Raw genomic sequence first — 17,654 nt, 5'->3', positions numbered from 1 at the left:
CCCAAATTCTGAGCCCCTTACTTGCCCCACCTGCTCCCACCCATGCTTTCTTCATTCCTCCTCCAAATGCCCCAGCTCCCCACTGCAATCCCTTCTGCACCCAGCCAGGTCCTATGACACACACCTCCCCAGTGCACACAGACCTGCCCAGCCACGGGGCTGCCCACTGGGCATGTCATAGGTGGCTCAGTCCTCTTCCCTCTGTAACTGGCCCCAGAAACCTGCCAGATGTTGGTGCCAGGTCTGTGCCAGGAGGGCAAGGCCTGTCATTTCTAGTAATCCTCTGGGCAGTGTGACTGCACCTTTTACGGCAGCTCAAAGGGAGAGGGTGACTCGTCCTGGGTCACAGAGCTGACAGGGCGGGTAGAACAGGTGACATGCAGGGCTCTGTGAGTTTATGAGGGCCCAGTCTTGTGTCTGCCTGGCAACGGGCAAGGCCCCTTCCTGCCCAAGCTCCCCGCCCCTCCCCAACCTATTGCCTCCGCCACCCGCCACCCGAGGCCGACTTCCTGGGTGGGCAGGAACTGGGCCCTGTGCCCAGGGCGTGCACTGCCTCCACGCAGCAACCCTCAGAGTACTGAGCAGAGCAAAGGAGGAGGAGGGGATCGGCACTCTGAGGAAAGCCTAGCCACTGCTGCCAGGAACTACAGGTAGGAGGGGCGGCAACCTTCTGCCAGCCTCCAGGCCACTCTCCTGTGCCTGCTGGAGGAGACGGAGCTTGAGGAGAGCAGGAAAAGTGGGATGATGCTGCTGCTGCTCACTCAGTTCCACAGATGGGAGGGACAGTGGAGCTTAGGGCTTGGAGTGGGGGTCATGGCACAGATGGGAAAACGAAGGCTCAGAGAGGGGAAGAAAAGCCCAGGAGGTACCGAGGGCAGGCGACCTCAGCCACAGCCCAGCACTGGAGCTATGAGTAGATGTAGAGTAGCAGAATATCCATTCAGCCAGCTCAGGGGAAGGACGGGGGCCCTGAAGCCAGGGGATGGAGCTGGCAGGGAAGAAAGCTGAGAGAAGGGGAGGGGAGTCTGAGCTCAGTTTCCCACTGCCTGAAAAGAGGGTGGTACCTACTCCCCCCACAGGGTAACTGAATGAGAGACTGCCTGGGGGAAATCTCTTCAAATGTGGCCCACCCCACCCCAGTGACACCAGGGAGACCCCTGACATGGGGGAGGGAGGACAGCATCAGAAGGGGCTTTCCAGGCACACCCAGCACCCAGCTCTGAGCTTTCCTTGAACTGTTGCATTTTAATCCTCACAGCAGCTCAACAAGGTACATACCGTCACCGTCCCCATTTTACAGATGGGGAAATTGAAGCTCAGAGCAGTTAAACAACTCACCTGAGGCCTCACAGCCAGTAAGTGGGTTCCCTGGTCTGAATATGTGTGCTGGAGGATCCTGTGGGTAACTTGCCTGGTAGAGCCCCAAGGTGGAGGCATAAGTGGGACTGGTGAATGACAGAAGGGGCAAAAACGCACTCATCCATTCATTCTGCAAGTATCCACGGCACGTACGCCAGCTCCCAAGCAAGTCTGCGCATTGCACAAAGGGTGATGCAATCTGATTTAGGCTTTTAAAGGGATTGCAATCAAGTGGGGCCCCACTGGCCTCAACCCTGTACCACCCCTTCCCTCCACCCCCAGTGGTCCCCAAAGGCCTCCATCAACCCCAGGGTGGGGGCCGTGTTCCCAAAGAAAATCCAAGCTGTATACGCATCACACTGATTTTCCACGAGCAAAACAGAAACAGGCCTGAGACTGGTCAGAATTGAACCTCCTCCTGCTCTGAGGAGCCTGCGGGGCAGGCTAAGCAGAGGGCTATGCAGACCCACATAAATAGTCTGCTGTGTGCCAGGCACTTCACCCAAGGCACTTCACAAGCATGCTTGGGAATGAGACTTCCAACTCTCTAGGATGCAGGTGAAACACTTCCTGGTTGAAAGAGGTGAAGCGGCCTGCGTGAGACAGCACCACTCTTCTTTACAGATTTGCTCTCCCATCTCTACCCTGTCTCATGGTCTCCCATGCCAGCCTGATGCTTGTGTCTGCCTCAGTCATGCTCCATTTTTCCATCGGGACAATCAAGAGGGTTTTTGTATCTAAGGCTGACTGGGTAACTTCGGATGAGCAGCCTCTCTGCTCTGAGCCTCAGTTTCCTCATCTGTCAAATGGGCTCTAACCCACTCTGATCTCCCAGGGCAGCATCAGTCTTCAGCATCAGACATTTCGGGGTGACTCAGTAAATGGTAGATCTTGCTACCAGTGGAACAGCCGCTAAGGATTCTGCAGTGAGAGCGGAGGGCCAGCAAAGTGGCACTCTCCCAGCGACTGTCTGACTCACGCCACCCCCTCCACCTTGGACACAGGACACTGTGGTTTCTGAGCCAGGTACAATGACTCCTTTTGGTACGTGCAGTGGAGGCTGTACACTGCTCAGGCAGAGTGTCCGGACAGCGTGGGCGGGCGACTCAGAGCCCAGCCTGTGAACTTAGTCCCTGTTTGCTCCTCCGGTAACTGGGGTGATCTTGGTTAATATTCACCAGCAGCCTCCCCCGTTGCCCCTCTGCATCCACTGCTTAAATACGGACAAGGCCAGGGCTCTGTCTCCTCAGCCTCAGGCACCACCACTGACCTGGGACAGTGAATCGTAAGTATGCCTTTCACTGCGAGAGGTTCTGGAGAGGCTTCTGAGTCCCCCACGGCCCAGGCAGGCAGCAGGTCTGGGGCAGGAGGGGGGTTGTGGAGCGGGTATCCGCCTGCTGAGGTGCAGGGCAGATGGAAGGGCTACAGCTGGGCTCCTATTGTCGTAATAATAGCAGCCATGAGGGTTGTGTTGTGCTTCCCAGTCCTGCCCGGTCCCCACTCAGTACCTCCTGGCGGATACACTGGCTTTTGTAAGCAGAAGTGCATGAGGGTGTCTAGCTCCGCAGTCCTGGCACCCCAGGAGGGGGGCACCAGCCAAGATAACAGCAACGGCAACGAAGCGCAGCCATTTCTTTCTGTTTGTGCAGCTCCTGTGTCTGTCAGGGGGTTCCTATCTGTTGTCTCCTGTAAGCCTCACCACCTCTCCTACTGCTTGGACACGCATCTTTTTCCCCTCCTATGGATGAGGAGGTTAAGGTCCAGAGAGGGGTGGGGAGGAGCGCCGGCTCACATCCTCCATCCCCTTCAGATATGACCAGGAACAGACCTGTGCCAGGCCTCAGCCTTACATCAAGATGGGTCTCCCCATGCACTGTGGACCTCTGGGCCCTCCTGTCCCAGTGGAGGACAGGAAGCTGTGAGGGGCACCGTCACCCAGGGTTCAAGCTGGCATTCCTGAATAATCGCTCTGTGCCAGGCCACGGCTAAGCTCAGTGCACGATTAAGCCTCATAACCCTCCAAGGCAGTTACCAGGGTGATTCCCATTTTACAAATGAGGAAGTTGGGGACCGAGTGGTTAATAACTGGCCCCAAATCACACACCATCCATAATTTGGGCTTAGGCACCTGGCTCCAGGCCCCGAAATCCTGAGCCTGGCCCTAGTGCTCACCGTTTCTCTCGGGTCTCAGGCGCTGGATGGGGAGCAGGAAGCCTGGGCTGGACTTGAGGCCTCTCTGATGCTCGGTGACTTCAGACAGTTGCTCAGCCTCTCTGTTCTCTTGGGCAAAACATGATAAACTTTGACCTCTGTCCCCTCCCTTCACCCCACCCGACCTTGATCTCTGGAGTGTTGGAAGAATTTAATTTTTCCTGCACTGAGTTTTGGAGACAGGGGTCAAAAAGCTGACCAAGGCCAAGGTGGCCAGTTTCCCATAGAACGCCTCTAAAAGACCTGTAGCACTAGCGGCAAGGACTGGTATTCTTGAGAACTTACTGTGCACCAGGCACTTCTTGGTATTTTGTGCATATTTAATTTCACAATAACTGTATGATAAAGTCCACCTTTCTCATCTCCAGGAAACTGAGGTTGAGAGAGGTTAAGTAACGTGTCCAAGGTCACACAGCTAATAGCAAGTTGATCTGGAGCACTCTGGCCTGAGAGCCTCTAATTTTAGCCACAAACTGATGCTGCCCCTCTTCATTTAGCCAGGCCACCTCTGAAGTCTTCTGATTCAAGACTTCTGGCTTCAGCTTTGTACACAGAGACGATTAAATGTCAGGTTTTGCAGTCAAATCTGTTTAATCCCAGACAAAACGTCTGGGATTAAATCTCAGTTTTGTAAGCAAGTAGCTCTGTGATTTTTAGTGAGTTATTGAATCCTCTTTGGGCCTCAATTTTTCTGTCTATAAAATAGGGTTAATCATTTGCATCTCATAGGGTAAGCTTTGAGAACAGATTAGATGATATAGTGCCTGTAAATCGCCTGGTGTTAGTAAGTGTGGCAATGATGGTGACACTGAAGTTGATGTTTGCTTAGCATAGAGGTAGGCAGCTAGCAGGCAGTAAACAAATACTTGGAGAATTTGATGGAAAATTTGCCAAACTCAGATGCTGTTCACTGCTGAGCAGGAGCCCCTTCCTGCTGAAATGGGTCCTGGGGAGTGCAGCAGCTGGCCAGGAAGAAATCTGCCCTCTCTCGGGCGGGAGCTCAACCTGTGTGCAGGTACAGGGAGGGCTTCCGCACCTGGTGCCCACTCGCGCATTACATCGGTTATTCCTCATCTCTGTCCAAGGGATTCTTTTCTCCACTGTACAGCTCTGAAGCCAATGCTCAAAGCAGTGAAGTAATTTACCCCAGGCCCCCTGCCAGTAAGTGACAGGGCCTGGTCACACTTGGGTTTATTTATTGCCCATTTCAACAGGTTATTTGACCATAGGCGAGATTCTCTTCCCTGCACCCTGCTGGGTTGCTCTTGGTCCCTTATTTTATGCTCCTGGGTAGAAATGGTGTGAGATTAGGCAGGAAGTGGCTGGCTTCCCTCTCTCTGGCCCTGCAAAGAGTGCTCCCATCTGCCCCAATTCCAGAAATGTCACCATGAAGTCTTCATTCTTTTGGTTTAAAGCTTGGCCTCAGTGTCCATACACCGTGGGGTACTTGACCATCTACTTTCCCCTGTCCAGTCACCCTCCCAGGCACTAGCTTTTGGGGGTGCAAGGTACTACCTCTGATAGAAGGGCCAGGAGAGAGCAGGTTTTGGAGTCCTGATGCTATAAGGAACAGCTTGGGAGGCATAATGAACCCAACACTATGCTTGAGACCAATGTCAGAGCCCAATTCTGACGTTCACCATCTGAGATTTGAGGGCACAGCTGTCTCAGTCCGTGATCTGAGTGCTGGAAAGCCAAGACGTGTTCCAGCTTTGTCACTGACTTGCTGTATGGACTCGACAAGGCCCTGACCCTCTCTGGGCTTCAAACTCTTCACTGTGAAAGGAGGAAACCAGAGTAGGTGATGTGACGCCAGGAAAGATGGATGGGTGTGGGGAAATGTGCTCCTCCCAGCTGTCACCCCTTCTCCACCCTCCCTGCACCAGCCTCACCACCTCCTTTGAGCCCAGCAGCCCCCTGTCTAGGAGGGCGCCTCTCCTCAGGCCTAGCCACGGAAATTCTCCATCTGTTTTGCTACATCGAACCCAGATGCCATTCTAACCAAGAATCCTGGCTGGGTGCAGTGACTCTCGCCTGTAACCCCAGCACTTTGGGAGGCCGAGGCAGGCGGATCAAGAGGTCAGGAGTTCAAGACCTGCCTGGACGACATGGTGAAACCTCATCTCTGCTAAAAATACAAAAATTAGCCAGACGGGGTGGCATGCGCCTATAATCCCAGCTACTTGGGAAACTGAGGCAGGAGAACTGCTTGAACCAGGGAGGCAGAGGTTTCAGTGAGCCAAGATCATGCCACTGCACTCCAGCCTTGGGGATAAAGCGAGACTGTCTCAAAAAAAAAAAAAAAAAAAAATCCTATGTTAGCATACAGAGGACCCCAGTGAGGTCTTCTCCCAGCCCCACTTTGCACAACTGGGGAGAGTGAGGCCCCAGGACCAGGGGATGCTTACTCAAGGCCAAGTGGATAGTGATGGCCCTGCCAGGACTAGAAGCCACAACTTCCAGCCCTAAGGCCACTCAGCATATTCAGTGTCCCCACCCTGCAGAGGCCCAACTCCCTCCTGACCTCGGAGCCCTGTAATGATGGGGGAATTTCCATAAACCATGAAGGACTGCACAAAATCCAGTTGTGAAGTGAAAGAGAAACCTAAGGGAGATGGAAATATACAGCACTAATTTTAGCACCGTCTTCAGTTCTAACAACACTAGCTAGTTGAAGAAAACTACAAACATGTATTATGTAGTGTGTGGTCTGTTCCATTTGGATTACTTAGAGGTAAGAGGGCCAGGAGAAAGGTGGTAGAGAGAAACCAGCTTTATGCTTCATTTTGTTGCTTTACTGGAAAGAAACTTTTAACAGTCCAGGGGGGGTCAATGAATCTCAATACTTGTTATTTCCAACTTTTTTCTCCAGTGTTTCATTTCCCAAATTCAAGGACACCATTTTCTTTGTATTTTGTTAAGATGATGATTTTAGTTTTGTGACTAGTAGTTAACTATGTGGCTGCCAGGCATATTCTCCTCAGCTAGGACCTCAGTTTTCCCATCTGTGTGGACAGCAGGTTCTACTTAGGGGGCTGCAGATTGGTGGTCCAAAGTCTGGGCATATCTGGAGTAGAAGGAGCACTGTGGGACAGGGCACACTCTGTGTTGCTGTGGATGACACTGACTTTGACCATTGCTCAGCAGAGCCTGCTCTCGCTGGTTCAGCCACAAGCCCCACCATTCCCTATTGTCTCAGGCCCAGCTGTGAAACATGTATTCCTCACTGGAATATCACCTGAAGGCTTTGAATTTGCAACACCTTCCAACCCCTCCCTCAAAAGGGTTGCCCTCTCAGATCCTTTTGATGTAAGGTTTGGTGTCTAGACTTATTTCACTAAATTCTTCCAACAGCCTCACTTTACGTATGAGGCAAAATGAGGACCAGGTAGATAAATGACTTGTCCTGGCTCATACACCTGGAAAGTGACAGAGTCAGATTAGATCCCAGGTCTATCTGAAGCTAAAAGAGATGTTTTTTCACTTCCCACCACCCCCTCTCCTTTAAAGCAGCACAAAGCCCTGCTTTAAAGGAGAGATGAGCTTCTCTAAAGTCCCTGACAACAAGAGCCCAGAACTGGGACACCATTGGTGATCCAGATGGCAGGTGAGCTGACTGCAGGGACATCAGCCTATTCTTGTGGCTGGGACCACAGAGCATTGTGGGGACAGCCCCCTCTCTTAGGAAAAAAACCCTAAGGGCTGAGGATCCTTGTGAGTGTTGGGGGGGAACAGCTCCCAGGGGATTTAATCACAGCCCCACCATGCTCTAGCTGGTGCCATTGTGCAAGATGCATTTCCCTTCTGTGCAGCAGTGTCCCTGGCCACTAAACAGTGGGATTAGATAGAAGCCCTCCAAGGGCTTCTAGCTTGACGTGATTCTTCATTCTGATCTGGCCCGATTCCTGGATAATCGGGGCCAGGCCCATTCCTCTTCTTATGCCTCATTTGCTTCTTTTGTAAAACAATGGCTGTACCACTTGCATCTTAGGGTCATTGCAGATTAAGTGGAGCTATCCAGAGCCTGGGCGCAGGACCTAGATGTAGGATTCTGCTTCTGCTACTTTGCTTCCTCAGTGACATTGAATAGCTGACCTAATCTCTCTGGCTTTGGTTTCTTCATCTGAAAAAGAAGCATAGTAGCATCAGCACCTCACAGGATTGTTATAAGAAAGCAATGAGTTAACACATGTGTGCACGTAGAACAGTGCTTGGCATATGGTAAGCACTACATACATGTTGCTGTTCTTCTGATTCTTTCAGTGTTACTGATGTCGGCAAGTACTTGGCACAGGCTGGTTTAATAAGCCTTAGGCACTTCCACGTGGTGTCAATCCCGGGTCACTGGGAGTCATCATGTGCCCTGACTTGGGGCCTGGCCCCCCGTCTCTATCTTGTAGGACAATGCCATCTTCTGTCTCGTGGGGCGTCCTCCTGCTGGCAGGCCTATGCTGCCTGCTCGCCAGCTCTCTGGCTGAGGATCCCCAGGGAGATGCTGCCCAGATGACGGATACATCCCACCATGATCAGGACGACCCAACCTTCAACAAGATCACCCCCAGCCTGGCTGAGTTCGCCTTCAGCCTATATCGCCAGCTGGCACACCAGTCCAACAGCACCAATATCTTCTTCTCCCCAGTGAGCATCGCTACAGCCTTTGCAATGCTCTCCCTGGGGACCAAGGCTGACACTCACAGTGAAATCCTGGAGGGCCTGAATTTCAACCTCACGGAGATTCCGGAGGCTCAGGTCCATGAAGGCTTCCAGGAACTCCTCCGTACCCTCAACAAGCCAGACAGCCAGCTCCAGCTGACCACTGGCAATGGCCTGTTCCTCAACAAGAGCCTGAAGGTAGTGGATAAGTTTTTGGAGGATGTCAAAAAACTGTACCACTCAGAAGCCTTCTCTGTCAACTTTGAGGACACCGAAGAGGCCAAGAAACAGATCAACGATTACGTCGAGAAGGGAACTCAAGGGAAAATTGTGGATTTGGTCAAGGAGCTTGACAGTGACACAGTTTTAGCTCTGGTGAATTACATCTTCTTTAAAGGTAAGGTTGCAAAACCAGCCTGAGCTGTTCCCATAGAAACAACCAAAAATATTCTCAAACCATCATCCCTTGAACTTTCCTTGGCAATGCATTATGGGCTATAGCAATGCATGTCAGTGTGGGCTCTTCAATTTTCTACACACAAACACTAAAATGTTTTCCATCATTGAGTAATTTGAGGGAATAATAGATTAAATTGTCAAAACCGCTGACAGCTCTGCAGAACTTTTCAGAGCCTTTAATGTCCTTGTGTGTACTGTATATGTAGAATATATAATGCTTAGAACTATAGAACAAATTGTAATATACTGCATAAAGTGATAGTTTCATGGAACGTACTTTAGACTACTCTAGTGTCCCAGAATGAGTATCAGTTTTGCAGTCTGAAAGACCTGGGTTCAAATCCTGCCTCTACCACTATTAGCTTTTGACAAAGAACAATGCGTTCTACCTCCTTGAGGTACTAATTTCCCATCTTAGCATGGACAAAATACCATCCTTGCTGTCAGGTTTTTTTTAGGATTAAACAAGTGACAAACACCTTGGGAACAGCGTGGCATACAGCAGGTGGGGGACTCTTCTGTATCTCAGGCTGCCTTCCTGCCCCTGAGGGGTTAAAATGTTCTTGAGGCAAAGGAGGGTCGGTGGAGAGCAGCCAAGCTGCAGTCAGCACAACTGAGATCCTGGCTCTGCTGTGGCTTAGGGCAGGCCCCGGTCCCTATCCAGCCCCAGTCTCCTCCTTCTGTCCAATGAGAAAGCTGGAATCAGAGGTCCCTGAGGCCCCCTGTCCACTCTGCATGCCTCGATGGTGAAGCTCTCTTGGCATGGGAGAGGGGAGGCTGCCTAGGCATCTGCATTTCCCCTGCCAATCCAGGGGATAAAGAAAACTCTCAGGAATAGTAAGCAGAATGTTTGCCCTGAATGAATAACTGAGCTGCCAATTAACAAGGGGCAGGGAGCCTTAGACAGGAGGTAACAAATATGCCTGATGCTCCGACATTTTATACGTAATATCCAAGACACCCTCAAATAAACATACGATTCCAATAAAAATGCACAGTCAGGATGGCATCTCTTAGCCTTACATCTCCGAGATGTAGAAATTCTGCATCTTCCTCTAGTTTTGAATTATCTCCACACAGACCGCTTTGGCAGCTTGGATGGTTGGTTTTAGCACCTTTTACAGATGATGAAGCTGAGGCTTGAGGGATGTGTGTCATCAAGGGGGTTCAGGGCTTCTCAGGGAGGGGACTGATGGCTCCTTTATTCTGCCACACTCTTCCAAACCTTCACCCACCCCTACTGATGCCCACCTTACCCTCTCTCTCCAGGCAAATGGGAGAGACCCTTTGAGGTCGAGGCCACCACGGAAGAGGACTTCCACGTGGACCAGGCGACCACCGTGAAGGTGCCCATGATGAGGCGTTTAGGCATGTTTAACATCCACCACTGCGAGAAGCTGTCCAGCTGGGTGCTGCTGATGAAATACCTGGGCAACGCCACCGCCGTCTTCTTCCTGCCTGATGAGGGGAAACTACAGCACCTGGAAAATGAACTCACCCACGATATCATCACCAAGTTCCTGGAAAATGAAAACAGAAGGTGATTCCCCAAACTGAGGGTGACCAAGAAGCTGCCCACACCTCTTAGCCACATTGGGACTGAGGCCCATCAGGACTGACCAGAGGGTTGGAGAGGGTGAACACTACATCCCTGGGTCACTGCTACTCTGCATAAACTTGGCTTCCAGAATGAGGCCACCACTGAGTTCAGGTGGCGCCGGCCATGTTCCATGAGGAGGACAGTACCCAGGGATGAGGAGGTAAAGGTCTCATCCTTGGGAACTTCCCACTCCAGCATGGACACTGTCCCTTCCCAATATCCAGTGCCCAGTGCAGGGACAGCAGCACCACCACACGTTCTGGCAGAACCAAAAAGGAACAGATGGGCTTCCTGGCAAAGGCAGTAGTGAAGTGTGGAGTTCAAGGGTAGAATGTCCCTATGGGGATGGGGGAAGAGCCTATGTGGCTAGGCCCAGAAAAGCAAGGTTCAAAATTGGAATAGCCAGGGCATGTTAGCAGAAGGCTTGAGTTTCTCTCTCACTTTATCGGTGCTGTTAGATTGGGTGCCCTGTAGTAAATGATACTCGAATATGAGCCACACATTAGCGTATCTGTGTGCATTCGTAATTATGCCCATTCCCTCCCGATCTAGTTTATTTTGTACACTGTAAAACCAAGATGAAAATACAAAAGGTGTTGAGTTCATACTAGGAATTGAAGCTGGAATCTCTTTGTTTCACGCCAGCACCTCCTGAGTCCCTGCTCCAGGGGCTGAGGAAGAACAAGGAGGCTGACAGGGTAACTGGTCAGAGCCCAGAGCCAGGCTGCCCGCTCACACCAGACCCTGCCCGGGGCGGCTCTGTCTCCCCATGGAAAACAAGAGGGGAGCTCTCAGCCTGGTGTGGTCAGTCTTCTGGTGGCACTGCCACCAGCCCATATTCCCCTGGGTATAGGGCCCTGGGGATGTTTCAGGCTGGGGGCCCAGTGACCAAACACTATAGGGCAGGATGAGCCATGCTTCCAGTACACCTAGAATCTCAGAGGAGGTGGCATTTCAAGCCTTCATGATCCATTTGATGTTAACATTCTTTGACTCAATGTAGAAGAGCTAATAGTAGAACAAACCAAAGCCAAGTTCCCATCTTAGAGTGGGTGGAGGACACAGGAATAAGTGGCAGAAATAATCAGAAAAGGAAACACTTGCACTGTGGTGGGTCCCAGAAGAACAAGAGGAATGCTGTGCCATGCCTTGAATTTCTTTTCTGCACGGCAGGTCCGCCAACTTATATTTACCCAAATTGTCCATTACTGGAACCTATGATCTGGAGACAGTCCTGGGCCCCCTGGGTATCACTAAGGTCTTCAGCAATGGAGCTGACCTCTCGGGGGTCACGGAGGAGGTACCCCTGAAGCTCTCCAAGGTGAGATCACCCTGATGACCCTGTTGCACCCCGGTATCTGTAGGGAACAATGTATGGGGGCTGCAGTTCTGTCCTGAGGCTGAGGAAGGGGCCACGGGAAACAAACGAAGACCGAGGCTGAGCTCCTGAGGATGCCCGTGATTCACTGACGTGGGACGTGGTCAGACGGCGAAGCCAGGCAGGGGCCTGCTGTGACGCTGGCACTTTCAGGGCCTCCCTTGAGGTTGTGTCACCGACCCTGAATTTCATCTTTGCCCAGGACCTTCTAGACATTGGGCCTTGATTTATCCGTATTGACACAGAAAGGTTTGGGTTAAGTTGTTTCAAAGGACTTTGTGACTCCTTCCATCTGTGAGATTTGGTATCTGAATGAATGAATGATGTCAGCTAAAGATGACACTTACTTTGGAAAACTAAAGGTGACAAAGAACAGCTGCAGTTCCATGAACGGCTGCGTTGTCTTGGGGTCTAGGCACTGTGAAGGTCACTGTCAGGGTCCATGTCCTCGAGGAGCTTCAAGCTGTGTCCCAGAAAGGAGAGCGCCCTGGAGGCAGATGTGGAGTGGCGATGCTCTTCCCCGTTCTGAGTTGTGGGTGCACCCTGAGCAGGGGCATAGGCGCCTGTCGGGAAGATGGACAGAGGAGAGCCAGCCCTGTCAGCCAAAGCCTTGAGGAGGAGCAAGGCCTGTGTGACAGGGAGGGAGAGGATGTGCAGGGCCAGGGCCGTGCAGCGGGAGAAAGGCCTGAGTGAACACTTCCTGGGAGGTGTCCACGTGAGCCTTGCTTGAGGCCTGGGCTGGGGCACAACTCAGCCTTAGGACATGTCTCTGCTTCTCTCCCTTCCAGGCCGTGCATAAGGCTGTGCTGACCATCGACGAGAAAGGGACTGAAGCTGCTGGGGCCACAATTCTTGAGGCCATACCCATGTCTGTTCCCCCCGAGATCAAGTTCAACAAACCCTTTGTCTTCTTAATGATTGAACAAAATACCAAGTCTCCCCTCTTCATGGGAAAAGTGGTGAATCCCACCCAGACATAACTGCCTGTCACTCCTCAGCCCCTCCCCTCCATCCCTGGCCCCCTCCCTGGATGACATTAAAGAAGGATTGAGCTGGTCCCTGCCTGCGTGTGACTGCAAACCCCTCCCATGTTGTCTCTGAGTCTTCCTTTGCCTGCTGAGGCTGTGTGTGGGCTCCAGGTAACAGTGCTGTCTCCGGACCCCCTGAACTGTGTTCATGGAGCATCTGGCTGGGCAGGCATATGCTGGGCCAGGATGGAGGGGGCTGAATCCTCAGCTTACGAACCTGGGCCCATCTGTTTCTGGAGAGCTCCAGTCTTCCTTGTCCTGCCTTGGAGTCCCTAAGAAGGAATCACAAGGGAGGAATCAGATACCAGCCCATGACCCCAGGTTCCTCCAAGCATCTTCATGTCCCCCTGCTCATCCCCCACTCTCCGCCACCCAGGGTTCCTCATCCTGCCAGGGCTGGCTGTGCCCGCCCCAAGGCTGCCCTCCTGGGGGCCCGAGAACTGCCTGATCATGCCCTAGCCCTGTTCTGTGGCATCTGCAATAAGAAAAGAGAGGGGACCGTGTCCTCTTCTTGTCCCACTGTCACCTAACCAGGCTTGGGCCCTGCACCTCTTGGGCACTTCTGGAAAATGACTGAAGCAGATTCCTCCTGAAGCCCATTCCCCACGGGGCGACAAGGACACCTATTCTGCCCTTGTCCTTCCATCGCTGCCCCATAATGCCTCACATATCTCCATTTAGAATCAGGTCCCTTCTCCCCAGATGAAGAGGAGGGTCTCTGCTTCTTTTTCTCTATCTCCTCCTCAGACTCAACCAGGCCCAGCAGTCCCCAGAAGACCATTACCCTCTATCCCTTCTCCTCTCTAGTCATGTGGCCATAGGCCTGCTGATGGCTCAGGAAGGCCATTGCAAGGATTCCCCAGCTATGGGAGAGGAAGCACAGCACCCACTGACCCCTGCAACCCCTCCCTTTCTCCCCTGAGTCCTGACTGGGGCCACACGCAGCCTGACTTCTTTGTGCCTGTTGCTGTCCCTGCAGTCTTCAGAGAGCAGCCGCAGCTCCAGTGCCATGGCAGAAGGCTGTTCCTGAATAGTCTTTGTGGTAAGGGCCAGGAGGGTCCTTCCATCCTCCAAGGCCCTGCTAAAGGGCACAGCAGCCAGGAGGTCCCCTGAGCCCCCAGCTGAAGGACAGGCTGCTCCCTCTGTCTCTACCAGGAATTGCCTTGTCCTGTGGAAGGCACCGACCCATCCCAAACTCATCTTGGAATCGCTGTCTAACCACTCACTGTCATGAATGTGTGCTTAAAGGATGAGGTTGAGTCATACCAAGTAGTGATTTTTGTAGTTCAAAATGGTGAAATTAGCAATTCAACATGATTCAGTCTAATCAATGGATACCCACTGTTTCCCACACAAGTCTCCTGTTCTCTTAAGCTTACTCAGTGACAGCCTTTCACTCTCCACAAATATATTAAAGATATGACCATCACTGAGCCTCCTAGGATGACACCAGACCTGAGAGTCTGAAGACCGGTATCCAAGTTCTGACATTTCCCCCTGCCAGCTGTGTGACCTTCATGAAGTCGCCAAACCTCTCTGAGTCACAGTCATTGCCAGTAAGACCTGCCTTTGAGTTGATAAGATGTTCAAGTCAGATAATAAAACAACGTTTACACCTATTAGAGCAGAGAATAAATAGAACTACATTTCTTGCATTTATGAGCTTTCTGTGAATCAGACATCCCTGTGAAGAACCTCCCTGGCTATTTCTCATTTAATCACTGTAGCAGCACTGTGATGTGTGAGTAGATCCGCTGTGCTCTGAAACTCCAAATCTACACATGAGGAAACTGAGGCTCAGAGAGGCTGCTGGTCTCCCATGTCACATAGTTCATAAGTGGCAAAGCTGGCTTGATGGGCTACTCGTTCCTCTGAACCACACCACCTCACTACACTCTCCCCTTTGAGGGTCACGCTAAACTTCTGCAGAGCTAATTCCGCCTTAAACCATAAGAGTTGCTGGTGGCCCACAGCTCACACCTAGCACGCTTCACGAGAAAAACGCCCTCCTCCCAATGTGGAGCAGGCCCTGAGCTGAAGGTGGTGAGCAGAAGCTCATCTACCAGATGTTGACACAGCCCGCGGCCTTGGACGACCCACAGGACTCCTCTTATTTAACTGGCATTTGGCAGGAGAACAGGGGCAGAGTCAAAGACAAGTGGGCTTTCCAGAGCAGCCAGGACAGGGAAGGAGGCTGCAGTGTTGAGGGCATCACCTTAGACACCATCGTTTTACTTTGAAGAATTGTCTGTCACACACGAGTTGACAGTCTGGTTGGGAGAGACTCCATTCAAACTAGCATAAGCTCCCAGAGGAATTCCTGGGCTCCCGTGGGAATCAACAGGGATCACTCAGGGGTGGGCAGAGCGTCATGACAACCTCATTAGGAGGAAGACAAATACATGTCACAAGTCCATGAGGCGACAGCCATAAGACCTCAGCTTCACTGTATCTTCCAGAGTTTTTTAAAAAATGTATTCACTGTCTAATGTGATCCTCCAGACAGGTCCTGCAGGACTCAGCCTAGGAATCATTATCCCCAAAGTACACATGGGGAAACTGAGGCCCAGCAGGTCAAATGCTCTGTCCAGTGTGGGCCTGGAAGGCAGGACTTCTCCGCTCTTAGGCCTGGCTGTCCCCAACTGCACACACTTACTCAGTCCATATGGGATCACGATAAAAACTCCATCCTCCAGAACCACACTGTGTCAACCTGCTGTGCTCTAACAGCAGCTGAAGGCCAAGCTGCGGGGCATCCTGGGTGTTCCAAGTCAGTTTCCCACTGCAGGCAGGAACCTCATCCTGCTCTGAAACAGATGAGAGAGAAACACAGAAAACAGCTTCGAGCTCAGCCGGGAACCTTAGAGTCATGACCTTTTACCCCACCTAGGAGTTTGCAGAGGAGAGAACACACGAATTTTAGATTTTAAGCCTAAATAAAGGAAGCCTTGGTTTGAAGTGCAAGCTCTGCCAGACAGGGGGCACCCTGTGAGCCCCATTTGTTAAGAGGACAATAGTCAGGGAGTTTCCAGGTTCTCACACCAGAAATGGGAAATACAGATTATACGCTGATCTCCTTCCCAGGAGCAACTTGATCCTCCCATAAATCCAAGCAGGGAGCATTTATTCAAACAACAAACAAGCAAACATGAGCTGCGTATGGGGGATAGAGAGATGAAACCCAGGTCCGTCCCTGGGAGAATGCTGGTCTACGGCAGTAGGGAATGGTGAATAAATGAGACGTGCGTCCATGGATCTGGGTGGAGAGGGTCAGGGTGCAACCCGGGACCTTTCCAGAGGCGTGAGAAATGGTCAGTATACACCCACAGATGACCTCAAACACCCCAAGGGCTCCTTGAAAGGCTGAGGCCTTCGTGTTGTTCTCGGTTGGAAAATTCACAGGCAGTGGAGTGAACAAGGCACACGGCAGGACTCAGAGCCAGGGACAGCTTCTGCAGGAACCCGGGTCAGTTCTAAAAGGACAAATGGAATGACCCTGAGTAGAGAAGTCAGAGAATGGCACCATCACTGAGGCAAACTCCCTCCCCAGCAGGGACCCAGGCAGCAACCCAAAAAAGCAGGAGTCTCACTTCTGCATCATATGGGAGATGGCAGGCTGTGTGATCTCAGGGAAGTTCCTCAACTTCTCTGTGCCATAGTTTCCTCATCTGCAAAATGTAAATCGAATTTGAGGTCTCGATGAAATGACTTGTTTCTCTAAAGTTCCTTGTCCTTGTCCCATGCAGCCTAGAAATCTTCCTCTGGCCTAGTTGTGGAGCCAAGGATAGACCTGGCCTGAATCTCCCATTGCTGGAGGTGGTGAAGCTGACCAGCATGAGAGGTCAGGTTTTAGAAGGCCAAATCCCAACAGGCATAAGCCTCACCCTCCAATATCAGCTTTATCAGAAAGAAAAAAATAACATGTTGTATCCATTTGTCCTTTTCCTTAAATGGGTGGCACTTGGGCAGGGCAGAGGGGCTGATTATCCAAGTTGGGAAGACGCTGACAGCAGACGCTTCAATGGCAGCATAGGAGTTTTCTGATAACTGTCATTGGTATCACACTTTCTATTGAAATCGTGACATCAGGAATGATGAAAGGAACTAGAGTCAGATGGTCTGGAGCAGGGAAGTGAGGAGCTGAAACCTCCTTCAATCTGGTTGCTGTGTCCCCAGGGTGGGTAAAGCCCCTCAGTTCATCCCACATGGAAAAAATAGAGTGGGTGAGGAATCAGGCCTTGCTAAAGGGTTGAAGAACTGAGCTGTGAGCTTCTTGATTGCTGCAGCACAATCCTTGCCCATCCTGACCGATATAACCAGAATTCGTGAAATGCATCAAATAAGTCTTCACCTACCATGCAAGCCTGGGAGGGTGACTAAGATCTGAAAAACACAAGGAAAGCTAAAGGAACTCCCACAAGGAAACCCCATTAGAAAGTTCTAGTTACAAGGTACTCAGCACAGGCCATGCAGAAATAAGCCCAGATCCGGTGGTGAGCAGGAAAGGGTGGGGATGTGAGTGCTGAGCCACACAGGAGAGACTAAAAGAGGCTCAAGCCAGCAAGGGGACAGCCACCACCCCACGCAGTGTTAGCCAACAGCTTCCAGGGGCATTTGCTCTCAGAAGTCAAAGCTGATTTTCCAGAATTGAAGTGCTCACTGTTTGGGATGATTTAGGAACGACACCAGCAAAAATGAATGAACAATCAGAGCTAATAGAATTGTGTTTAAACTCTGTTGGGCTTCCTTGACAGAGGGCACGGGGAGCAAACAAAGTCAGCAGTGTGTATTAAGTAAAAAAACTTTTTTTTCCTTTTAATTGGCAGTTAATACCCTCAAAATACATTCTGAGATTGATCAAGCAAGTGTCCTTCAGCATTAAAATATTAGGATGAAATTGCTAAGGGCTTCTTAGCAAAGTGTAAAGAACACAGGAATCCCAACTCCACCTTCTCCTTAGCATACA

At 51.3% G+C, this 17,654-nt stretch overlaps 1 protein-coding gene across 2 annotated transcripts; it reads left to right on the top strand.

Annotated features, from left to right (window-relative positions):
* Nucleotides 1-322: 322 nt before the first annotated feature.
* On the top strand, nt 323-12,727 carry LOC108519103 (alpha-1-antitrypsin). Of its 2 annotated transcripts, none has more exons than XM_017857898.1 (5): nt 323-650; nt 7,971-8,620; nt 9,952-10,222; nt 11,456-11,603; nt 12,449-12,718. In XM_017857898.1, exons 2-5 carry the CDS (start codon nt 7,975-7,977, stop codon nt 12,638-12,640), a joined length of 1,257 nt encoding a protein of 418 aa, XP_017713387.1. In that variant the 5' UTR covers nt 323-650; nt 7,971-7,974; the 3' UTR covers nt 12,641-12,718. The 2 variants fall into 2 exon arrangements, with proteins under 2 accessions (XP_017713387.1, XP_017713386.1); XM_017857897.1 differs by lacking the exon at nt 323-650 and adding an exon at nt 1,521-2,644 and having other exon boundaries at nt 12,449-12,727.
* Nucleotides 12,728-17,654: the final 4,927 nt, after the last annotated feature.

This window comes from Rhinopithecus bieti, unplaced genomic scaffold (genome assembly GCF_001698545.2).
Source record: "Rhinopithecus bieti isolate Rb0 unplaced genomic scaffold, ASM169854v2 scaffold_41913, whole genome shotgun sequence".
NCBI lineage: Eukaryota > Metazoa > Chordata > Mammalia > Primates > Cercopithecidae > Rhinopithecus > Rhinopithecus bieti.
The sequence above is the reverse complement of the archived record's forward strand: the minus strand, read 5'-3'. Positions and strand labels throughout refer to the sequence as shown.